Genomic DNA, 26628 nt, shown 5'->3' on the forward strand with positions numbered 1-26628 from the left:
GAGAAATTCTGGATACATGGTTTGGAAAGTACCAATGAAACTCTGTAGGGGTCAAGAAGCAGGTGTACAGACTCTGTGGTTTGTCACTTCCCGCCAGACCCTGCTCTTTCCTGTGCTTGACTTCAGATAAGAATTATTTTAAGGTGCCAAGAAAATGTCCTTCTGAAATGTAACTATTTCAATGGTAAAACATGATTGCCAGTAAGAACACTTCCAGGACGCTTCTTAAAAATCAAATTATTTTTAAGCAGCTGCAGTTCAGTAGCGATCATGCAAATTATAATGAGGTTAGTTACTAAACATTTAGATAGCTTTTTTTTCTTCTCTACATAAAGGCCTAAGTGAGAAATTTCTTTTAAAACACATTTACCTGTGCAGTTTTGCATTGCTTGAAGAAAGGGTTTGATTTTTCTCAAACGATATAAATTTAGTAGATTACTGATTATTATTTCTTCCCCTCCACCCTTTAGTAACCAGAAAGGTTACTTCTGGTTTGACTATAGCAAGTATGCAGGACCTTACGATGTGCTTATTCGTGTTTCTTTTTACCCCCCTGGTTTTAACTTTCTGCTTTTGTTAATTTTTACTGTATTTTAAAATCCTTTTAAAAGTATTTTAGTATTACCATATGTGGTGATGATGCAAACTGTCTCAAATCCTTCATAAAATGGGGTGGGTTGAACTTAATTAAAAAGGTCGCTTGGTGACAACAACGGTTTGAGCTTGACTGCTAACCGAAAGTTTGGTGGTTGGAAGCCACCCAGGGGCGCTTGGATGAAAGGCCTGGCGGTCTGCTTCTGTAAAGATTACCACCAAAGAAACCCTATGGAGCAGTTCTACTCTGTAACACATGCAGTTACCACGAGTCAGAACTGACTTGATCATAACCAGTTTTGTGTTTACCTCTTAGTTTAATTAAGCTGGGTAGTTTTCATAAATATAATTTCCCTCGATTCTTGTAACAAGATGGAGAGGTAGACATTATTACCCTTTGTATTTTATATAGATGAGAAAGTGAGACTGAAAGACGTAAAAATCTCGCCCAAGATTAGACAGCAAGTAAACAGCAAAGTCAAGACTAAGAACCAGGGTCTCTGACTCCAAATACCACGTCGTTTTCACTGTACTATGCTGCACTATCCCACTTCTCTAAGAAAAATGCTTTCTGTGGCTGTAACCAAAACCAACCAAACCGGTTGCCGTCGAGTCGATTCCGAGACTCATAGTGACCCCGTTGTACAGAGTAGAACTGCCCCACAGAGTTTCCAAGGAGCGCCCTGGTGGATCTGAACTGCCAACCTTTAGGTTTGCAGCCACAGCTCTTAACCACTACGCCACCAGGGTTTCTGTAAGCATCCTTAAGTACTAGTTATTACTGAGTTAACAATGGCGAACTTTGCTTTAAAGTGCCACATTAGCTAATTTGAAACACATTTAAATCGCAGGAGGAAGGACTTAAGGTGGTGAGAAATCTTTCCAAAAATTATATATTATCGTAAAATAATAGGTAGTTGGAGGAAGGTGAAGAATTTTCTTTGATGAACTTTCTTATTCTGCCTCTTTTTTTCTTTTTTAAATGTTAGAAGGATACAATTTAGATAAAAGCTTTGCTTGAAGGTAGGAGAATGGATTAGTTGACCTATACAAAATGAAAATGTTTTCTAGAAATCAGCCACCACAGGGCCTCACTAACTATTCATTCTAGCCTACCAGTGTAAGAAGGTGGCTTTGATCTTCCGAAGGTCATCAGGCTGGCCCTAATCCTAGCGTGCTAGGCACCCTGCTGAGTTCAATCCTGCCGTTAAGTGTATCTCCTGGGCAATGAAGTCCGTGAAAACAGCCCCAGTCTGGTCTTGGAACATATATGACAAAAAAATTCAAAGTATGTGTGTGAGCCAGGATCGTCAGCAACTTAAATTTCCCTGCCCTTTCTGCAGAGCATGGGGCCCTTCCTTCTTTATAGCTAGAGAAACCAGGAAATCAGCATCTTCCCCAGTGACACTAACCCGATGTGACTCATGAAGGCATTTTTAGAAAGGAACACAAAACCAGCAAGATAGAAGAGCGATAGATCTTTCAAATTTAAACTTGATTGTAACACAATTGATCGAGCAACATCGCTTATTTAAGACATTGTCCTATCATGTCTGCCTACTTTCAATTTTAGCAAAAGATGCAAAATCTTACGCCTTTTTTTTTTTTTTTTAAGTACTGATTTAAAAATGGCTGATTAGGGGTCCTGGTGGGGCAGTGGTTAAAGCCATGGACTGCCAACCAAAAAGTTGGTGGTTGAAAACCACCAGTGGCTCCCCAGGAGAAAGATGTGGCAGTCTGCTTCTGTAGAGGTTTACCGCCTTGGAAACCCTGTGGGGTCGCTACGGGTAGGAATCAACTCCATGGCAGTGGGTTTCGGTTTGGGCAATGCAAAATTGCCAGTGACAAATTTGACCATGGTGTCAGGTTCAAGTCCAGAGTTTGGAGAATACTTTTCCCTTGTTTACTTGAGGAAACTACACATTGTTCTGAATAATTTTCCATAAGAATTTTTAGGTCTCTGCAGATAATGGTTGCTCAGTTAAGTCAGGAATGGATCACCTGGACGGTTTCCCTGTGTTTTGCCCATTTCAATATTTCTGTGCACTTATGGAAGGCACTGGTGTTTCAGTGGCAGAGTTTTCGTCTTCCATGTGAGAGACTTGGGTTTGATTCCCAGCCAATACACCTCATCTGCAGCCACTGCCTCTCAGTGGAAGCTTGTGCGTTGCTATGATGTTGAAGAGGTTTCAGTGGAGCTTCTAGACTAAGATAGACGAGGCAGAAAGGCTTGGCAGGCTGCTTCAAAACAATCAGTCAATATATTGGATTATGATGGTCTGATCTGCAGTCAGTCATGGAGATGGTGCAGGACTGGGCAGTGTTTCATTCTGTTGTGCATGGGATCACCACAAGCTAGGGGCCAATTTAATGGCAACAGACAACAACAACATACTTGATACATGAGAAGTTGTGCAGGAGAAGCAGGTCTATTTTTTGTGTGCCCAGCATGCACTGGATCACTATTCTTATTTTTATAAAATGAGCAAACTGAGGATAAAAGAGTTTGAGCTAATTTCAACAAGATCAGCTGGCTAGCAAGTTGCTGGGCAGGGATTTGAACCCTTGGGTATCTCATTCCAAGAGCCATGCTCTTACCCCTATATTGTACAGTGAGTCAGAATTGACTCAACGGCTAGTTCTAAGCATTCATATGCTAAAGTTTATTGAGCACTCTGAATTCTCCTGCTTTGTTTTATGAGAGAGGCAGCCCTGTTTAGAATAAGCCCCTTGGCCACATGCTGTACAAGCATCTCACATTGCTGTAGTCTACACAGAGGCTTCTAGGACTTGCCTGGTGTGAGGAAGTCCCCTCCTTCAGATCTACATCCGGATCCACACCAACTCTGTTAAAAGAAAACAGGAAAGCTGGTAAGTGCCCTGCTGCAGGCAAGATGGTCATGTGTGTCAGGCTACATAACCCAAACGTGATAGGAATCAGAGGAACGATTTGGCAGAAAACCACTCTACCTCTCCTTGCATTAAAAGAACCTGAAATAGATTCATGGCAGAATGAGGACTTGTACAGCTGGGCTTCAGGACAGCTGGAGAGAAATCAAGCACCAGCAGCTGTTCCTCACTCTTGCCTTTCTCAGCCAGAGCAGGAGCCTGAGAACTGGGGATGAGAACCATCAGGAAAAGACCTTGCAGCCCTGAAAACAGACCTGGGGGAAGAGCGGGTTGACCTGGTACCCTCGCAGGACAACTGCCCCAAGAATGTGGGAGCCCTGGCTGGAGTAGGGCTCCAGGGGCAGAGAAACCTGGTCCTTTGTCCAGGTGCTCACCCCTGGCTGCCAGCAGGGAAGATCCAGCTCTGTGCGACCTGAGACTTATACAATTCAGGGGTCCTCTTTAATAAAAAGAACATAAAAAATACAAATACAAAATTAGGTACAAAAATGATTCTTTAGAAGAAGAAAATAAATCATTAAAAAAGTACATATTTTTTAAAGATGGCAAATCCGAAAGATAAATCAAAATCTAGAAAAAACAATATTTGCATTAATTAGGTACCTGACATCCATCTAGGATAGCTTTTCCCCCTGTAATTTTCAGCTGCTTGCTCTTTGATAGGCTTTTTATATAATGATTTTGTGTTAGAGAGACTAGAAAGACAAGGTACTCTTTGCTCTAGCAAGATTGATCAAAATTATTGATAGTTCGGTGACACTGCAGCACTCTTTCTCACATGCAGACACACTTGCTGTGTGTAGGACTGCTATGAATTCTGTTTTTTTTTTTCATTACTTGTGATTCCCGTAACAATGTGCAGTCTTTTTTTTTTAGATTTTTAAAAAAAAATCATAGTAAATATAATGAAACACTTGTCAAAAACTTTTACTTGCACACTTCACTGACATTAATTATGTTCACCATGTTGTTCAATCATTACACTTATCCATTCCCAAATTCTTCCCTCACCCCTAACAGAAGCTCAGTATCACCGAAGCACCGAGTCCTGCCCCCTTTCTGACCATACCTGGTGTTACAGATTGAATTGTGTCCTCCCAACAAATACATGTTGTAAATTCTAACCTCTATGCCTGTGGTTATAATTCCATTTGGGGATGGGTTGCTCTTGTTATGTTAATGAAGCAGGATTAGTGTAGGGGGCACCGTATTTTTACGAAAGTAAAGCAAATAACATGCGCCTTCTACATTTGTTTGCCAAATACCTCTTGCCTCTACGAGGTATTTCTGTAAGTATAGTATGCTAATTTTTTTTTTTATGGCAACATGTAAAAAAAATTGGCATAGCGGTGCTTATGAAAATACTTCAAGGAGTAGGAGGAGGGTGTGGTTGGCAAACAAATGCAGAAGGCACATGTTATTTGCGTAAAAATGTGGTATCTTGAGTCAATCTCTTTTGAGATATAAAAGTGATTAAATAAGCAAGCTAAGAAACAGAGATGGGGGAAGACAGATGCCAAGCTACATGAAGACTGCCTAACAGTGGATGCTCAAAGAGACAAGAACCTTCCTCCAGAAAGAATAGAGAAAGACTTTCCCTAGAGCTGGCACCCTGAACTTGGACTTCTTGCCTCCTAAATTGTGAGAAAATAAATTTCTGTTTGTTAAAGCCATCCATTTATAGTATCTCTGTTAGAGCAGCACAAGGTAACTAAGGGGTGCTACTCTAACAGATGCCTAAAATGTGGAAGTGGGTTTGAAATTGGGTGATGGGTAGAGGCTGGAAGAGCTTTCTAATAGTAAAAGCCTAGATTGCCTTGAAGAGACTGTTGGTAGAATTATGAACGTCACAGGCAACTCTGATGAGGGCTCAGAGAGAAGAGAGGAGAGCTATAGAGATAGTCTCTACCATCTCGGAGAATACATATGGCGCCAGCAACACAACGTTGCTAGAAGTATACACATTAATGTGCTTCTGGTGAGGCTTTAAAACGAAATGATGAGCATGTGATTGGACAATGGAGGAAGGGTGATGCTTTTTACGCAGTGGCAAAGAACTGGTCTGCATTATGCTCAAATGTTTGGTAGAAGGTAGAACTTGTAAGCGATGAACTTGGATATTTGGCTGGTGAGATTTCTAAGATCTAAAAGGGACTGCGTGGTTTCTTCTTGCCACTTATAGTAAAATGTGAGAGGAAAGAGATGGACTGAAAAATGAACTGTGCAAAATGAAAACAAAACTTAATGATTTGGGAAATTCTGTTTTACAAACTAAGGACACATGTCCTAGAATTTCACCAAGGATGTAGCTATGCAATCTTTTGTTAAAGAGATTAAGCCTGTGACTGATGGGTCTAACCAATTACCGGAGGAGAAAATCCGTATGCTTAGACTGAAAGGGACAGAGAAAGAATGAATGGAGAGAACACTGTCTGCCTCTTGGAATTCTGCAGATGGGAAATAGGCCAAAGGAGCTACATCTGTTGTCTTTCAAGAAAAGCAAAGGACCATCCCTGTAGCAACTTGGAGATCAACAGAGCTGTTGGAAAGAGCACAGGAAGCAGGGCTGCACTGGTTTCAAAGGGTGGGGCCATGGCCTCAGGGGTCTGAATGTGTGGGGCCACAGCTTCTGTGGTGTCAAAGGGTAGAGCCACAGCTTCCTAGCACCCATCTGCTCCCATGTCAGATTTCAGGTCAGGATCTGCTCGTGGGACCAGGAGCTCTTCTGGACCTAGAGGAGAATGAACATCTCAAGTGGCTTGCAGAAAAAGAACTTTCTGTTAGTTACTTCCCTTCTGGAGAAACCAGGGTGAACAGGACATGGTCTCTGCCCTCATAGGGTGTACAGTTTGGGAAGGTTAATTAGAAAAATCATTTTTTATAATTATATTTATAATAATATAATAATAAATACAATAATTTATAATTATATATTTTTATAATTATATAATTTTTTATAATTATAATAATTGAAGTGCCACCAAGGAAAGACACATAAGTACAATGCCTTCCTTCACCTGTAATTTTAACTTTTTTTGATAAAAATCTTGCTAAAATACATTCCCTGGCTCCCTGCCTCCTTAAGCAGAGCATAATGAGGGTAGGTTAATCTTTCCTTGAGGTCTCAGCATCACCACTGGCTCCACCACATGTCAGACGCACTGCATTATAGTCATTTCCTACTTCTGTAGGAGCCTCTTTATGCCCATATTAAATGTTCCCTGGCTACTTTCTCTTCTTCTTTTTTTAATTCTTGTATCTGCCAGTTAGATGCCTTGTTTTCTGTCTGCAGCAATATGTTACAATATTGTCCCTCATGTCCCCTCACCCTTTTTAATTTAGTATGGGACTAACTAACAAACCAGTTGCGGTTGAGTCCATTCCAATTCATAGTGGAATAATCTATAAATTGGAATTATCTAACTGCACTCCATAGGGTTTTCATGGCTGTGATCTTTCAGAAGCAGATTGCCAGGGCTCTCTTCCAAGGAGCCTTTGGATGGGTTCGAACCTCCAACCTTTCAGGTAGTAGCCCAGGGCTTAACCATTTGTACCACCCAGGGACCGGAATGGGACTAGATAACCTGATAATCAAGCTTAATACTTTTTTCTTTTCAAGTATGTGTGTGTATTTTTAAATAATAAAACCCAAATATTACAGAAGGGTCTAGGGTAAAACACAGTTGTTCTCTGCCCTACCCCTGCACAGCCCCAACCATCTCTCCATCGCTTCTGAGAGCAATTTTCTGCATTTCCTCAATTGTGATATATAAACTTCTATTGGCATGCCTGGCACATTCGCACAACATCCCCGGGGTTATGCAAACATGCCAGCTGCATCAGTGTCTCTTACTCTCTAGTTCAAGGAAGCAAGTCAGGGTGTGAAAGTGTCATAATTTTAGGGCTAACCTTGAATCTGCTCACATTTACACATAAAAGATCATTTATGCACTTCAGTTTTTGGAAGGTTATTAGAAAGAAGACGTGATGTCACCTCAGTTTATGGTTCCACATTGTATATAGCAGCTCCCGAGGTGAGAATCACAGGTGTATAGGATGAAGTCCAACCTTCTACAGTGATAGCCAAGGCTCTTTATCGCCTTTCCCTCAGCATCGAGCTATCCTTTCTGCTCATCTAATCCGGACACAGCGTCCCAGGTCTGGTAGATGGACTTGTTCTTATTTCCGAGCCCCACTACCTACTATCTTCCCTGAGCTCTAGCCCTGCCTTGATCTGCCAGTGATTCTTCCATAGACCGAACCCCTTCTGTCCAAATTCCAGGCTGCTGGTTTGGGCATGCTGGCACCCAGGGACCTAACTATGGAAAACAGTGCCTAGGGCAATTAGTGTTAAATTGCTGAATGATCTCTCACAGCAGGTGATGGAAACTGTGATGGCCAATAGAAACTGCTGATTGGTGCTTCACCTCAAGCAGCACCCGGGGCACGCATGTAACACACCCTGGGCATGACACCCTTCCTGCCTCACCCACCCCAGTTAGGCCTCTGCTGGCACCACTGGGCTTTTGTGATACACCTCCTCCCTCCTGCTTTTCTGAGCTTTCAATTACTGCCCATCCCCTCCTGGTCAACAGCTTGGCCCATAGGTGATGATGGCCTTTACGCAGGCTCAGGTCCCCCATCACTTAAATTTTTCACTCTCTTAGGGTGGAAATAGCTGTATTCTTCTGTTAGGGATTGAATTGTGTCCTAAAAAGATATGTTGAAGTCCTGACTGCTGGTGCTTGTGAATTTGACCTTGTTTGGAAATAGGGTCTTTGAAGATGTTATCACTCAATATGACACTGAAATCACAAGCAACGGAAGGCAAAATAGATAAATGGGATCTCATCAAAATTAAAAACTTCTGTACACCAAAGGACTTTATTAGCAAAATGAAGAGGCAAACTACAGACTGGTAGAAAATCAGGTAAGGGTCTGATATGCAGAATATATAAAGAACTACTACAACGTAACAACAAAAAGACAAACAACCCAATGGACAAATGGGCAAATGACCTGAACAGACAGTTCACCAGAAAGGATATAGAAATGACCAGAAAGCACATGAGAAGATGCTCATCGTCGTTAGCCACTGTAGTTGTGCTGTTGAATTGATTCCAACTCATAGCAACCCTGTAAGACAGAGTAGAACTGCCCCATAGGGTTTCTTAGGCTATAATCTTTATGCGAGCAGATCATCAGGTCTTTTCTCCAGCAAAGTCTCTGGTGGGTTCAAACTGCTGACCTTTCTTTCACAGACAAGCGCCTAACCATTGCACCAGCATTAGCTATTGTTGTTGGTTGTATGTTGTTAGGTGAAAAGAAAATAACAAGTGCTGGTGAGGATGTGGAGAAACCAGAATCCTCATCTGCCTTTGGTGGGAATGCAAAAATGATACAGCTGCTGTGGAAAACAATTTGGTGGTTCCCCAAAAAGTTAAACATAGAAGTACCATGCCAAAAACCAAACCCAGTGCCGGCGAGTTGATTCCGACTCATAGAGACCCTATAAGACAGAGTAGAACCGCCCCATAGTTTCCAAGGAGCGCCTGGCGGATTCAAACTGCCGACCCTTCGATTAGCAGCCGTAGCACTTAACCACTACTCCACCAGGGTTTAGAAGCACCATATAACGCAGAAATTCCACTCTTAGGTATATATACCCAAGAGGCTTGAAAGCAGCGACACAAACAGACAGATGTACACCAGCGTTCATTGCAACATTATTCACAATAGCCAAAGGTGGAAACAACCCAAATGCCCATCAACAGTGAATGGATTAAAAAAATGTGGTATACGCATATGTGATGGTTAAGGTTGTGTGTCAACTTGGCTGGGCCATGATTCTCAGTGGTTTGGCAGTATTATGGATTGAATTGTTTTCACCCAAAATGTGTGTCAACTTGGTTAAGCCACAATTCCCCATACTGTGTGACTGCCCACCATTTTGTCATCTGATGTAATTTTCCTATGTGTTGTAAATCCTACCTCTTTGATGTTAATGAGGCAGGATTAGAGGCAATTATGTTAATAAGACAGGACTCGATCTACAAGATTAGGTTGTATCTTGAGTCAATCTCTTTTGAAATATAAAAGAGAGACTCCAGCAAAGACATGGGGAACCTCATGCCACCAAGAATGAAGAACAAGGTGGGAAGTGTGTCCTCTGGACCCAAGGTCCCTGCACTGAGAAGCTCCTAGGCCAGGAAAAGATTGATGACAATGACTTTCCCCCAGAGCTGTTATAGCAGCACTAGATAACTAAGACAGGCAGTTATGATGTAGTTTGGTAACTATGTAATAATGTAATCAGCTCCATGATGAAATCTGATATAATGTAATCACCTCCATGATGAGGTCTGTCATGAGCAGCCAGTCAGTTGAAAGGGAGTTTTTAGAGGGTGTGGTTTGTATCCAATACGGGTGGACTCTCTGGCAAAGTTTGTTAGCTTTTACTCACTCTGGGTCCTGCAGCTGGCTCCTATTCATCTGACCTCTGGTTCTTGGGTCTTGAGCTAGCAGATTACCTGTTGATCTTGGTATTTGTCAGCCTCTGCAGCCTGTGAGCCAGAGGCCTGTTGTTTGACCTGCTGATCTTGGGTTTACCAGCCCCTGTAGCTATGTGAGTCAGGAGAAGCCTCCAGTGTGACCCACAGACTTGGGACTCTCCAGCCTTTAAACCACATGAGCCATTTCTGTGATGTAAATCTCTCTATATACATATTTAGACACTTTACTGGTTTTGCTTCTCTAGAGAACCCAGCCTAAGGCAGCATACAATGGAATACGACCCTGCCATAAACAGAAATGAAGTCCTGGTACATGCCACAACATAGATGAGCCTTGAAAACTTTACGCTGAGTGAAATAAGTCAGTCACGAAAGGACTAATATTGTATGATCTCTCTAGTATAAAATACCTAGACTAGACAAATGCATAGAGATCGAGTTTAATAATGGTTACCTTGGACAGGAGGGAGGGAAAAAGGGGAGTCACTGTTTAGGAAGCACTGAATTTCCATTTATGGTGGTGGAACATTTGGCAATGGATATTGGTGATGGCTACACAAGTACATGTGATAAATGTTCAATTGCCAAATGCTGTGTTATCTATATTTTTACAACAACAAGAAGACAGAGAAAAAAAAGAGATGTTATCAGTTAACATGAAATCATACCGGCATAGTGTGGGTCCTAATCCAATCTGAGTGACTCCTTATGAAAGAGGAGAAGAGGCACAGAGAGACAGACAGAGGGAAGACTGCCACGTCGCTATGGAGTTACGCTGTGTCGGCAAGCCAAGGAACATCTGCAAGAAACCAGGAGAGAAAGAAAGGATCCTCCTCTAGAGACTTTGGAGAGAACATGGCCCTGTGGACACCTAGCCAATAAATTTCTGATCCTATAAGCCACCCAGTTTTTGGTATTTTGTTATAACAGCCTAGGAATCTAATACACCCTCCAACTTGTTCTCTGCTTCCAGACTAAACTCCCTCTGGGGGCACCTGTGATTGTTTTGCTCTATTTATGACAAGCCCCGGTCCACACTGTGCTCACCTATCTTGTTGTACCCAGCCATGCAGTGCAACCTAGTTCTCTGTATGATATGGCAGCCACAGCTGGAACCTGAGGATTTCAGTACTCCCCCGAATTGCTGAGGGGTCAATGAAACCAAGTATCAAGTGTGGCCTGGAGTCAGATGGCTTGGGCTTAAAACTATGACTTTCCGCCTCTAGCTTGCTGTGTGAAGTGAATCACTCACTGTGCCTCGTTTTCTCATTAGTACAATGGGGATAATTGTGGAACTTACTTCCCAGGGTTGTGATGAGGATTAAATGAGTTAATACTTGTAAAGTGTTTAACTTGAGACCTGGTACATAGTAAATGCTCAAGAAATATTAACAGCTATTATTACTATTGGAGCCCTGGTTGCACAGCGGTTAAGAGCTTGGCTACTAACCAAAAGGTCAGCAGTTTGAATCCACCAGTCACTTCTTGGAAACCACACGGGACAGTTCTACTCTGTCCTGTAGGGTCACTATGAGTCAGAATCAACTCGACGGCAACGGGTTTTTTTTTTATTATTGTCTGTACTTTTCATCAGTGGCACCAGAGTCCTGCCATGCTTGATTGTTCACTAATTTTAGAGATAAAGCTTTCTAGTTCCCGGTTCTGCATTGGGCAACCCTTGAATATAGAGCGGGTAACCCTTGAATACAGAGCAACAGCCCAGTGGAGCCACAGGGAATGGCCAGCGTGCACCAGGGAGTTCCAGTTTTACAGTAAAACATCATTTCTATTTAAGGAGGGCCAACCTTCCCAGATTAAAATTTATAATTTATTAGTAGACTAGTAGGACTAGAGGGAAAGAAGGTGTCTAATGATCAAGGAGAAAGAAAGGAGAGGAAGATCTGAGCAAAAAGGGAGCAAGGAGAAGGAAGGTGAAAAGGAAGTTGCTAAAGAAAGAAAAAAACAAAACCAAATCGTTGCCATCGAGTCAATTCTGACTCCTAGTGACCCTATAGGACAGAGTGAAACTGCCCCGATAGGGTTTCCAGGGAGCGGCTGGTGGATTCAAACTGCTGACTTTTTGGTTAGCAGCTGAGCTCTTAACCACCGTGCCATCAGGGCTCCAAAGAGAGAAAGGAACCCATTATTATAAAGAATAGGTGCAGGTGGTGAATAAATAACTGTAATGGCGCACGCAACGAGTGGTGGATGGGTGAACAACCACGCAGGCCAAGAAAATGACTAAAAATATAAATACAGAACCAGGAAAGGATTAAAAAGCAACTAAAAAGGCTAGTAAAAAATTTATACGATGTTTTGCATTCTCGATGTTCCTTTTAATTTTCAGCAAGTCTAGTGCTACCTCTATGGCATTCAAAGGGAAATGGAAGTGAGCTTTGCACAGATTCCCAGCTGTGCTCTCGAACATCTCACTCTGGGTTCCTCATTTACAGTGAGCATCCAGCTCCATTTTCATAGCAAATGCATTCCTAGTGCACCATTACACCCCTCCTTTCCTATTGCGCCTCCATTCTTTGGTGAGTTTTATTAGACATATTAAAATCTCGGGATGCTCCCGTATCCAATCACAGCCAAAAAGAATGCTTCCAAGTTGAGTTTTTCTTAGAGGAAGAGCAAGGTAAGTAACTAACAGAAGGCTCACTTTCCCCATTAAAGCCAACAAGATCCATTCTGATCCTTATCACTTAGCACCTCTGGAAAGGCAGTGAAATATTGTTAGGGCTTAGTTCCATTGTATGAATTCCAATGGTCTTAGGATTGGTTTTGATTCTTTTGAGCCCCGTGCTGACAGAGGATGGGTGCTGGGGGAGGAGAAACCATTTCCTCTAAGAACTGTATTTGATGGCTAAGTGGAAAAAATGACATTCCCAGTAAGGGAAGAATGAGTGGATATTGAGCACATAAATACAGCAGGACAATGAAAGAAACCCGTGGAGTTTGGGGGTACTGTGCAATTGTGAGAACATACACAGGGTCCCAAATCTGAGGCTTTGCTCTGTCCCCGCCCCTGTCACACATCATTTGCATAAATATTAGTGGCGCTTGTGTATAAACAAAGTTAAACTAATTCAATTAATTGTTTAAATATTTTTAATGTGTTTTAGGGAAATAAAAAGATGAACTAAACTTGGTGGAAAAACTGACCTCAGTTCATTTTATTTCAGTGTGGCACGGTAGTTATGAGTTTGGACCCTGAAGCTAGGCTGCATAGGTTCAAATCTCACTTCTATTACTTACTACTTATGTAACTTTGGGACAAATTACTTAACCTCTCTAAATCTCGGTTTTTCTCAACTATAAATGGAGATTAAACATCTGCCTACTTTATGGGTTATTATAAAGATTAAATAAATTAACACATATAAAGTATGTAAAACATTGGTGGCCACTTAGGGAATACTCATGAAATGTCAGTTGATGTTTTGTTGTTATTCCTATTTTTATTAGGGATAAATTGAGGTACCCTAAACTGGGAGGTCCACCACCCATTTGTCAGTTTTTCCTACTGTGGCGGCTTGTGCGTTGCTGTGATGCTGGAAGCTATACCACCAGTATTTCAAAAACCAGCTGGGTCACCCATGGTGAACAGATTTCAGAAGAGCTTCCTGACTAAGACAGACTAGAAAGAAAGGCTAGGCAATCTACTTCCAAAAATTAGCCACTGAAAACCCTATGGATCGCAGAATATCGTCCGAATCTTCGACTCATTTATTTGGACTTGTCATCAAGAGGGACCAATCACTAGAAAAAGACATCATGCTTAGTAAAATGGAGGGCCAGTGAAGATGAGGGAAACCTTTAATGTCATGGACTGACACAATGGCTGCAACGTGGAGTCAAACATACCAACAGTCATGAACATGGCAGGGCTGGGCAACGAAGGTTTTGTTCTGTTATACATGGGGTCTCCATGAGTTGAAGCCAACTCAACAGTGACTAACAACAAAATTGAGAGGTAAATACAATACAGGTTAAAGCCTAGGGTGGATTTTCTGTAACTTGTATTACCCTGAAAGATAAATGGCCTTATTTGTTTAAATGAATGTAGTAAACATTTATTTAGTATCTACTTTGACTTACTCTGTGATAGATGCTGGGACATAAAGGTCAATGACAGGATTCCTTCCATCAATGACCCAAGATCTATTGAGGGAGGACAGACACTGTAAATGAAGAGTTGCAGTATGGTGTGCTAAGCATTGCACACAGAGTTATTTGAACACACCAAAAAGAGAGCCCAAACTAAATGGGTTGTAGAAAGGTTAAGTATATTTCACGGAGGAGCTGAGTGATGAAAAGCGAGGGTGAGTTTAACAGCAGGAGAAAAGGAGGCTAAGGGAGGGCACTCCAGACTGAGGGCACAGCATAGACAAAGGTATAGAGGCTTAAAAGAGCAAAGTAAGTTTGGAACACGGTACACAGCTGCACCACTGGACTGTGAAGGTAATGAAAGTTAAGGTGGGCAGAGTTGTTTGGATGGGATCAGAAAGTAAGCAGAAGCCAAGTTACACAGTATCTTCAATGCTATGCTTTATTTTGGTGGTGCAGTGGTTAAGAGATCAAGCTGCTAACCAAAGGGTTGGCAGTTTGAATCCACCAGCCACTTCGTGGAAATCCTAGGGGGGCAGTTCTACTCTGCCCTGTAAGGTTGCTATGAGAAAGAATCAACTCATTGGCAATGGATTTATGTTCTAGAAAGATCACTGGTGGCATATATTGTGATATTAAGAAGCTAGAGGTATGGAGGCCATTTTGTAGACTACTGTAATGTTTAGCCAAGAATCCATTAGGGCCTAAACAAAGGTAGTAGTGGTGAAGAAGAGGAGATAGATTTGAGAGATGTATGCATAGGGTTGGAGGGAGGGATTGGTACATGACAAACTGACTGGAGCGAAGGAGAGGAAAGTATTGAGATGCATCTGAGTTTCTACTCAGGGCACCTGGATGGATTGCCCTTGACATCATCCCTATTAAAGGAGGAGGAGCATGTGTGGTAATCATCCCCAAGGGACATGCTGTTAAGAAGAAGAAACTGAAGCTCAGAGTCAGTTGGGTCTGAGCATTTCTTTTGTGGATGAAGCAAGGCTGGCTCTCTATATTTTTATTAACTCAAGCAAAACAGCATCCTCCTCCCCCCTTTAAGAGTTTTGGCTATTTACTTGTCTGAAGCAAGACAAAATGGTAAAATTCTAGGAATAAAATTCAAGGGATAAGGGAGTGATAATAGGTTTTTTAAGACCAAGATCAGTGGAATGGGAATACTCATGGAAACTGGAGAAGGCTGTGACACGGTCAATGTTTGAAGACAGTGTGGGCATTTTATAAGATGGACTTTGGGGAGGCTGGAGTCCCTGAATGGTGCAGATGGCTAAAGGACTCAGGTACTAACCAAAAGGTTGGAAGTTTGTGTCCATCCAGGGACACCTTTGAAGAAAGGCCTGACAATCTACCTCTGAAAAAGCAGCCATTGAAAACCATATGGAGCAAAGTTCTACTATGGCACGTAGGTGGTCACCATGAGTCGGAGTTTATGTAACAGGAACGGGTATAGATGCTAGCAGGAAAGAGGCCCAGGAGAGTAGATGACCATAATCTTGGAGAGAGATGAACATTTTCTGGAGGAAGGTTATGATGATGGACATAGAAAAATTTTGGTTTGGATTAATGTGTATCAGATGGGACAGTATCACATGGGAGTTAATCAAATGTAGTCAATGTGGGCTCAGTATCAGGAAAAGCAACCGCTTCCCAGATCTGTATCCTTGAGTGTTTTCAAACAAAGGATGATGAGTCATATTAGAGATGTCATAGTGAGTCCCCTGGTCAGCGACTGGGTAGGTGGTTTTACACTTCTACCGAAAGACTGATTTTAGAGGACAGAGGCTAATATGTACTCAGAGACAACTCTGATTCTGAATCTGGGGAGTGATAAGATAACATATCTGCCAATGAACTGAAGGCAGAAAGGGAGTGTCTGTAATTTGGGGACATGAAGTATGTCACAGCATAGGAGTGTAAGATGTGAGGCTGGAGATGCTGCTGAGAGCAGAACATGGCTTTCCACCAGGGCACGGACCCCTATCATCTGCTGGTCTCTTGTATGCTTTGCTGGTTTACATGTTGTCACTTCCAGAAGCTGTCTATGTATCAAACTGAAATCTGATATGGTTCATCTGGTAGTCCTGCCCTGGTGGCACAGTGGTGAAGAGCTACATCTGCTAATCAAAATGCTGGCAGTTTGAATCTACCAGCTGCTCCTTGGAAACCCTATGGGGCAGTTCTACTCTGTCCTATAGGGTTGTTATGAGTTGGAATCAACTCCATGGCAATGGTTTTTTTTTTTTTTTTTTTTTGGTATCCTAAGGCTGCACACATAACATTGCTTATGGAGGTTGTCATAGATTGAATTGTCTCCCCCCAAAATGTGTGTCAACTTGGCTAGGCCATGATTCTCAGTATTGGGTGATTGTCCACCATTTTGCATCTGATGTGATTTTCCTATGTGATGTAAATCCTACCTCTGTGATGTTAATGAGGTGGGATTAGCTGCAGTTATATTAATGAGGAAGAACTCAATCTACAAGATAAGGTTGTGTTCTAAACCAATCTCTCTTTTTTTTTTTTAATAATTTTTATTGAGCTTTAAGTGAACGTTTACAAATCAAGTCAGTCTGTCACATATAAGCTTATATACGCCTTACTCCGTACACCCACCTACTCTCCCCTTAATGAGTCAGCCCTTCCAGTCTCTCCTTTCATGACAATTTTGCCAGTTTCTAACCCTCTCTACCCTCTTATCTCCCCTCCAGACAGGAAATGCCAACACAGTCTCAAGTGTCCACCTGATACAAGTAGCTCACTCTTCATCAGCATCTCTCTCCAACCCATTGTCCAGTCCCTTCCATGTCTGATGGGTTGTCTTCGGGAATGGTTCCTGTCCTGGGCCAACAGCAGGTTTGGGGACCGTGACCGCCGGGATTCCTCTAGTCTCAGTCAGACCATTAAGTATGGTCTTTTTGTGAGAATTTGGGGTCTGCATCCCACTGATCTCCTGCTCCCTCGGGGGTTCTCTGTTGTGTTCCCTGTCAGGGCAGTCATCGGTTGTGGCTGGGCACCATCTAGTTCTTCTGGTCTCAGGATGATGTAAGTCTCTGGCTCATGTGGCCCTTTCTGTCTCTTGGGCTCATAGTTATCGTGTGACCTCGGTGTTCTTCATTCTCCTTTGATCCAGGTGGGTTGAGACCAATTGATGCATCTTAGATAGCCACTTGTTAGCACTTAAGACCCCAGACGCCACTTTTCAAAGTGGGATGCAGAATGTTTTCACAATAGAATTATTTTGCCAATTGACTTAGAAGTCCCCTTAAGCCATAGTCCCCAAACCCCCGCCCTTGCTCCGCTGACCTTTGAAGCATTCAGTTTATCCTGGAAACTTCTTTGCTTTTGGTCCAGTCCAGTTGAGCTGACTTTCCGTGTATTAAGTATTGTCCTTCCCTTCACCTAAAGTAGTTCTTATCTACTAACTAATCAGTAAATAACCCTCTCCCACCCTCCCTCCCTCCCCCCTCATAACCACAAAAGTATGTGTTCTTCTCAGTTTATATTATTTCTCAAGATCTTATAATAGTGGTCTTATACAATATTTGTCCTTTTGCCTCTGACTAATTTCACTCAGCATAATGCCTTCCAGGTTCCTCCATGTTATGAAATGTTTCACAGATTCGTCACTGTTCTTTATCGATGCGTAGTATTCCATTGTGTGAATATACCACAATTTATTTAACCATTCATCCGTTGATGGACACCTTGGTTGCTTCCAACTTTTTGCTATTGTAAACAGAGCTGCAATAAACATGGGTGTGCATACATCTGTTTGTGTGAAGGCTCTTGTTTCTCTAGGGTATATTCCGAGGAGTGGGATTTCTGGGTTGTATGGTAGTTCTATTTCTAACTTTTTAAGAAAACACCAGATAGATTTCCCAAGTGGTTGTACCATTTTACATTCCCACCAGCAGTGTATAAGAGTTCCAATCTCTCTGCAGCCTCTCCAACATTTATTTTTTTGTGTTTTTTGGATTAATGCCAGCCTTGTTGGAGTGAGGTGGAATCTCATAGTAGTTTTAATTTGCATTTCTCTAATGGCTAATGATCGAGAGCATTTTCTCATGTATCTGTTAGCTGCCTGAATATCTTCTTTAGTGAAGTGCGTGTTCATATCCTTTGCCCACTTCTTGATTGGGTTGTTTGTCTTTATGTGGTTGAGTTTTAACAGAATCATATAGATTTTAGAGATCAGGCGCTGGTCGGAGATGTCATAGCTGAAAATTCTTTCCCAGTCTGTAGGTGGTCTTTTTACTCTTTTGGTGAATTCTTTAGATGAGCATAAGTGTTTGATTTTTAGGAGCTTCCAGTTATCTGGTTTCTCTTCGTCATTTTTGGTAATGTTTTGTATTCTGTTTATGCCTTGTATTAGGGCTCCTAGGGTTGTCCCTATTTTTTCTTCCATGATCTTTATCATTTTAGTTTTTATGTTTAGGTCTTTGATCCACTTGGAGTTAGTTTTTGTGCATGGTGTGAGGTATGGGTCCCGTTTCATTTTTTTTGGAAATGGATATCCAATTATGCCAGCAGCATTTGTTAAAAAGACTATCTTTTCCCCAATTAACTGACACTGGGCCTTTGTCAAATATCAGCTGCTCATATGTGGATGGATTTATATTTGGGTTCTCAATTCTGTTCCATTGGTCTATGTGCCTGTTGTTGTACCAGTACCAGGCTGTTTTGACTACTGTGGCTGTGTAATAGGTTCTAAAATCAGGTAGAGTGAGGCCTCCCACTTTCTTCTTCTTTTTCAGTAATGCTTTACTTATCCGAGACTTCTTCCCCTTCCATATGAAGTTGGTGATTTGTTTCTCCATCACATTAAAAAATGACATTGGAATTTGGATCGGAAGTGCATTGTACGTATAGATGACTTTTGGTAGAATAGACATTTTTACCATGTTAAGTCTTCCTATCCATGAGCAAGGTATGTTTTTCCACTTAAGTAGGTCCTTTTTAGTTTCTTGTAGTAGTACTTTGTAGTTTTCTTTGTATAGGTCTTTTACATCTTTGGTAAGATTTATTCCTAAGTATTTTATCTTCTTGGAGGCTACTGTGAATAGTATTGATTTGGTTATTTCCTCTTCGATGTTGTTTTTGTTGACGTAGAGAAATCCAAGTGATTTTTGTATGTTTGTCTTATAATCTGAGACTCTTCCAAACTCTTCTATTAGTTTCAGTAGTTTTCTGGAGGATTCCTTAGGGTTTTCTGTGTATAAGATCATGTCATCTGCAGATAGAGATAATTTTACTTCCTCCTTGCCAATCTGGATGCCCTTTATTTCTTTCTCTAGCCTAATTGCTCTGGCTAGGACCTCTAGCACAATGTTGAATAAGAGCAGTGATAAAGGGCATCCTTGTCTGGTTCCCGTTCTCAAGGGAAATGCTTTCAGGCTCTCTCCATTTAGAGTGATGTTGGCTGTTGGCTTTGTATAGATACCCTTTATTATGTTGAGGAATTTTCCTTCAATTCCTATTTTGCTGAGAGTTTTTATCATAAATGGGTGTTGGACTTTGTCAAATGCCTCTTCTGCATCAATTGATAAGATCATGTGGTTTTTGTCTTTTGTTTTATTTATATGGTGGATTACATTAATGGTTTTTCTAATATTAAACAAGCCTTGCATACCTGGTATAAATCCCACTTGGTCATGGTGAATTATTTTTTTGATATGCTGTTGAATTCTATTGGCTAGAATTTTGTTGAGGATTTTTGCATCTATGTTCATGAGGGATATAGGTCTGTAATTTTCTTTTTTTGTGATGTCTTTACCTGGTTTTGGTATCAGGGATATGGTGGCTTCATAGAATGAGTTAGGCAGTATTCCGTCATTTTCTATGCTTTGAAATACCTTTAGTAGTAGTGGTGTTAACTCTTCTGTGAAAGTTTGGTAGAACTCTGCAGTAAAGCCATCCGGGCCAGGGCTTTTTTTTTGTTGGGAGTTTTTTGATTACCGTTTCAATCTCTTTTTTTGTTATGGGTCTATTTAGTTGTTCTACTTCTGATTGTGCTAGTTTAGGTAGGTAGTGTTTTTCTAGGAATTCATCCATTTCTTCTAGGTTTGCAAATTTGTTAGAGTACAATTTTTCGTAATAATCTGATATGATTCTTTTAATTTCAGTTGGGTCTGTTGTGATGTGGCCCATCTCGTTTCTTATTCGGGTTATTTGTTTCCTTTCCTGTATTTCTTTAGTCAGTCTGGCCAATGGCTTATCGATTTTGTTAATTTTTTCAAAGCACCAGCTTTTGGCTTTGTTAATTCTTTCAATTGTTTTTCTGTTCTCTAATTCATTTAGTTCAGCTCTAATTTTTATTATTTGTTTTCTTCTGGTGCCTGATGGATTCTTTTGTTGCTCAGTTTCTATTTGTTCAAGTTGTAGGGACAGTTCTCTGATTTTGGCTCCTTCTTCTTTTTGTGTGTGTGCATTTATTGATATAAATTGACCTCTGAGCACTGCTTTTGCTGTGTCCCAGAGGTTTTGATAGGAAGTGTTTTCATTCTCATTGCATTCTATGAATTTCTTTATTCCCTCCTTAATGTCTTCTATAACCCTGTCTTTTTTCAGCAGGGTATTGTTCAGTTTCCAAGTATTTGATTTCTTTTCCCTAATTTTTCTGTTATTGATTTCCACTTTTATGGCCTTGTGGTCTGAGAAGATGCTTTGTAATATTTCAAAGTTTTGGATTCTGCAAAGTAAACCAATCTCTTTTGAGATATAAAATAAAGAAGCGAGCAGAGAGACAAGGGGGCCTCATACTGCCAAGAAAAAAGAGCCAGGATAATAGCGCATCTTTTGGACCCAGGGTCTCTACACTAAGAAATTCCTTCACCAGGGGAGACTGATGAAAAGGATCTTCCCCCCAGAGCTGACAGACAGAGAAAGCCTTCCCCTGGAGCTGGGACCCTGAATTCGGACTTCTAACCTACTGGACTGTGAGGATAAATTTATGTTTGTTAAAGCCATCCACTTGTGGTATTTCTGTTATAGCAGCACTAGATGACTAAGACAGATTTCATGGGAGACTATTAGTCTGATCAGACTAAGAAAAGGGTCTGGCCTGTCTTTAACTCTCTGCTGACACAGATTACTAAAATACTAAGCAACAGCTAATAAGTGACATATAGTTAGTCTCCCTGACTATCTGGTTCCACCACTTGCTTGTGTGATTATAGGCAAGAAACTGTGAGCCTTAGTTTTCTTTTTCATAAAATAGGGATGTGGATAATAACTATCTTATGAGGTTTTTGTGAGATAATGCACGTAAAGTACTCACCACAGAGCTTGGCACCTACAAAATACTCAGAAGTGGTAGCTGCTGTTCCTGTTGTATTGGTTGTTGATATTGTTTTCCTACCTAGGCCTTCTGAATAAGGCATTAAGTGTTATGTCTCCAGCATAAAAGGTAGGTTTTACCCCTCCTTGCCTGGTTTTGAAGTAGATTTTCCTGTGACTCCTAGGTCCCAGTGGAGGCTTATTTATAGTAGAGGTTTGGAGTGTAAAGACCGAGAAGAGTAGGTGTGCTTTGGATACAGAGATGAGCTGTGGGGCCAGTGTTTACATGTCTGATAATTTATAAATATATTTGGAAACTTAAAAGCATGCCAAAAAGATTACATTCTTGTAGAAATAAACACCAATAAACAAGTGCATGTCACAGACACAAATTCAGATCTACATCCTGTTCCTTATGTTTGGCAAAACTTCCCCTGAGTTTGGAGTGCTTAGTTCTGCCAAGAGGTAAGCTAATTCCAGCCTACAGACAAGAGTCAATTAGAATCTGGATTGAGACCGAATATGCAGACTAATGTCGTTTGACCTAAGCCGCAAGCACACTGACACCCTTGGGGGGGGGGAGGAGACAGATATAATAGCTTATCAAGGCATCTGGCCGTTCTTCCCTAAGGCATCACTCTGGGTGCCCTGCCTCGGCAATTAGGGATTCATCAGAGCCAAGTGCACATCCCCAGCAAACCCATCCTTTCAAGTGCTTGTTTAAATTCTAGAGTGTTTCCAGGTGGGGCGTCTTCTCAATGTCAGACCAAAGATGTTGCACAGGAAAAAGAGAGACATTTTGTTACTGAATATAAAGTAGTTGTAGAAGACAGCTTTACATGTTGGTGTGAAACCAAAAGTGGTTGAAAAAAGAAATCCCAGACTGTCAGAGGTCTGGGCAAGAAGTGGCAAACCTAAAACCTGAAAACTATTGTGATTACTTCATAGTTGAACAAACAGACCAATATGACAGCACCAGATGTGTAGCCCCTTCCATCATGTATCTCATTCCAAACCGTCCTCAAGTATAAGTAACAGACACAAGTACGTCCACACAGAACCATGGCATAATCCCTGCTCTCATTAAAGACCACACTCAGTGTGCAATGTGTGTGTCTGGAGTGTGCTCTCTGAGCAAGCCTTCACATTGCTGTTTCTTGATGTGCTCAGTGGAAGCCTGAAAGGGAAGGATCTCGGGTCTGGAATGTGTTCTCTTGATGCAAGGAGCATATTCCCCCCAGTGGAATATCATCTACAAAAATCAACAGTGGACTTTAACAACGAGGGGAAAAATACATGTCACATGCATTTAGAGAATCAAAAAACTCCTCTATGCAATGATCCAGGAGAAAATTTGAGCCAGCTAAAGCAAATGACAACCAGGAGATATTTATGTGAGATGATGCCCTGGAGAGAATCCTAGGAGGAGAACAACAAAGCTTTATATCGGAACTGATGCAGAAGGTAATGGTCCAGTGGTTGGTTCTGAACCCTACTCTCCAAATTGGCTTCATCTCTTAGGAGGGCAGGTAATCTACAAGATGTTTTGAAATGGCTACCTCCCCAAATAATGACCTTCTGTAATGATTAATGCCTGAAGCTTCTTAGTACAGGACAAAGCTCTTCATCTCCCAGTAAAGGTTAGGCTTACCAGGCAAGGACTCAGCAAGCATTCATACAAGGTACGAGACGCTCAAGAGACTGAATCAGACTTATTCCTAAGAGCAGACAGAGGTGAGAAAAAAAAGCCAAAGGGCACCAGGGTATTGAAAGAGGGCACCATGGGGCACAGAAGGAAGGGCCAAAAAGACCCACAGTGCACACCGAGAGGTACAAAATGGCAGCTGGAAACACAAAATTATAATAGTAGCAACTAACATGGATTGAGTCCTTGTGGAGTTCTAGAAACTTCATTAGATGATATTCATGTATTATCTAAAGCATATGGAGGTTGGGAAGAAGATCTCAAGTTATTGCAACCCCATGTATTTTAGTAATTAAAAAGAAAAAAAGAAAGATTTATAGCGCAATTTTTTAAGTTAGCCATTAAAAAGCAATTGCAACTAGGCTCTGTAATAATTTTGTGCCAGTAAATCTGTTGCTTCTGGCTATCCATCACAAATACCCTCCAGTCAGCATGAATTATTAACCATGTGGACTTAAAACAAGAAAAAATAACCAAAGAAGACTGTTTCACCAACACTAATAAGTCACTAAAATTGAAATTAAAGCAGCTTCAGGATAAATAATGGTTGCCAAAACCATTATTTAAACCTACAGTTAGAAGTAGATTGTGATCCGAAATCTCTATGAACTTAACAACTGAAATCTTATTTCCCTTTGGAGTGGTTAATACTTTGTAAGGCCACAAGATGCTATTGGTAATTAATATCCAGCTTTGTGATATATATATACATATATGCTTTTTTTTTTTTAATAAGAAAGCTCCATCCCTATTCCCAGAGAACTGTTCAGTAAGAAATACTGGTCTTAATATTACATCATCTTGCTTTTTGCTAAAAATGAATAAATATCTTAATTTTAAGAAGGAAAATGACAGAAAGAGATAATGGGCAAGCTAGGAAGCTGTTACTGCATGATTCATTGAAAGAGAAGAAAATAATTTTAGTTTCTAGCTGAGAGGGATTAAAGAACATTACGAGAAAAAATAACGTTTTTCTCTGGTTGAACCAACTGCTATCAACGCTGAGGCTAAGGCGCACGCTGGCATGCATGATTGGCTTAAAATGAAATTAAAAGCTTAAACTTTAAAAAAATAAAGAAAGAATTCATGGTGAATGCTAGAACTGCATTGAAAACTGCGCCTTGATTTCCGGATGGGAAGTTTCAGGTCAGGAAAACGGAAGTGAGTGAAGAATTGATGAAAAGCGCAATCGGGAAGAAGTTGTCTTACAGCAGATGAGAAAGACCAAAGACATGGGTAACAATCTGCTGGAAAACAGGTTCTCGCATTATCCCAAAGACTACGGAGAGGGCATAGCATGGGGACGCAATTAGCATCAATTTGGCAGAAAATGAAATAATGAGAGTTAAGTGGGTGCTCATGGCTAATGCGACATCCGGGCTTTTTCAGCCTGTCATTTCCAGAGGCTCATGATGGGGCCGCTTAAACAGGCCTTGTATATGAATTCGTATTTTTCCTGACGCCACACTCTCCAAGTCCTAAAACAAAATATCAGCTAGGACAAGTAAATGTTGTAATTTATTCCCTCATTCATGAAATACTAGTTGAGGATATAGCATGACCTCCAACTCAGCGGCACACAACATTACATGCGAGATATTGTGGTCAAAACCAAACCAAACCCGTTGCTATCGAGTCGATTCTGACTCATAGTGACCCTGGAAGACAGAGGAGAACTGCCCCATAGGATTTCCAAAGCTGTAAATCTTCACCGAAGCAGACTGCCATTTTTTTCTCCCGAGGAGCAGCTGGTGGATTCGAACCACCATCAGTTAGCAGCCAAGAGCTTTAACCACTGTGCTACCAGGGTTCCTTTGATTTTGTGGTAGATATTAAAAATATGTTAAACCTAGACCCATCCTCAAAGTACTTACACTGTATTTCTTTGAACCTAAGATGCCATTACGTATAAGATATATCATTGTTTTACGTACCTACAGGAGGAAAAGCGATGTTAACTATATTTGTGACACCACTGATTATAAGATACACCTTGATTTCAGAAATGTTAGGATGTGAAAAATGTGTGTTAAAGAAAAAAAATCAATGAATTGTGTACATAAAATAATCAACGTTCAGAGTTCAGTAACAAAGCCAGAGCACTAAACATACTAACATCTGGGCATTTCAGGTAGACTTAGTGTATTATTTGCCCTGTGGAGTGTGTATTATTTGCCCTGTAATTGGGGGAAAAAAGGTCCAAAGGGATATTCTGAAATCTTTAAAGAAGAACATTATTTTAATGCTTACAGATGAAAGAGTAATTTCATTCCCTTTCTTAATTCTATTGCAAGCAAATCCAGATTAGTGGATGAAATCAGGGCTGGGACTAGGCTGTTGTTGTTAGGTGGTGTTAAGTCAGTTCTGACTCACAGGGATCCTATGCACAACAGAAGGAAACACTGCTGGGTCCTGCGCCATCCTCATGATCACTGTTATGCTTGAGCCCATTGTTGTAGCAACTGTGTCAATCAATCTCCTTGAGGGCTTCCTCTTCATCACTGACTCTCTCACTACTTTACCAACCATGATGTCCTTTTCCAGGGACTGATCCCTTCTGATAAGATACCCAAAGTATGTGAAATGAAGTCTCAACATCCTCTCTTCTGAGGAGCAATTCTGGCTGTACTTCTTCCAAGACAGACTTGGTCATTCTTTTGGCAGTCCATTCAACATTCTTCCCCAACACTCAAAGGCATCAATTCTTCCTCAGTCTTCCTTATTCATTGCCCAGCTTTCACAAGCACATGAGGTAATTGAAAACACCAGGGCTTGGGTCAGGGACTCCTCAGTCCTTAAAGTGACATCCCTGCTTTTTAACACTTTAAAGACCTCTTTAAAATGTTAAAAAGCAAAGACATCACTTTGAGGACTAAGGTGTGCCTGACCCAAGCCATGGTATTTTTAATTGCCTCATACTCATTTGAAAGGTGAATAGTAAATAAAGAAGACTGAAGAAGAATTGATGGCTTTGAATTACACTGTTGGTGAAGAATATTGAACATACCATGGACTGCCAAAAGAATGAACAAATTTGTCTTGTAAGAAATACAGCCAGAATGCTCCTTAGAAGCTAAGATGGTAAGAATTCCTCTCACGTGCTTTGGACATATTATCAGTAGGGACCAGTCCCTACAGAAGGACATCATGCTTGATAAAGTAGAGGGTCAGCAACAGAAAGGAAGACCCTCAATGAGATGGGCTGGCACAGTGGCTGCAATGATGGGAGTGAGCATAGCAACAATTGTGAGGATGGTGAAAGACCAGGCAGTGTTTCATTTTATTGTACATATAGTTGCTATGAATCGGAACCAACTTGATGCCACCTAACAACAATAACGGAAACCCTGGGGGCATAGTGGTTAAGTGCTATGGCTGCTAACCAAGAGGTCGGCAGTTCGAATCCACCAGGTGCTCCTTGGAAACTCTATTGGACAGTTCTATACTCTGTCCTATAGGGTCGCTATGAGTTGGAATCGACTTGACAGCAGTGGGTTTGGTTTTTTGGTT

At 41.2% G+C, this 26628-nt stretch overlaps 1 protein-coding gene across 4 annotated transcripts in view; it reads right to left on the bottom strand.

The window, feature by feature from the left end:
• Positions 1-26628, bottom strand: part of SLC9A9 (solute carrier family 9 member A9) — a 663200-nt gene that overhangs the window by 125708 nt on the left and 510864 nt on the right. For all 4 annotated transcript variants that reach the window (XR_010319148.1, XM_064275567.1, XM_064275566.1 and 1 more), the window contains one exon: positions 3389-3440. Coding sequence is in view for 3 of the 4 variants with exons in the window: in XM_064275567.1 (XP_064131637.1) it covers positions 3389-3440 (52 nt within the window). In the remaining variant the exon portion in view is untranslated. The remainder of the gene's footprint in view (positions 1-3388; positions 3441-26628) is intronic.

The sequence above is a fragment of the Loxodonta africana genome, chromosome 23, assembly GCF_030014295.1.
Source record: "Loxodonta africana isolate mLoxAfr1 chromosome 23, mLoxAfr1.hap2, whole genome shotgun sequence".
Taxonomy (NCBI): Eukaryota; Metazoa; Chordata; class Mammalia; order Proboscidea; family Elephantidae; genus Loxodonta; species Loxodonta africana.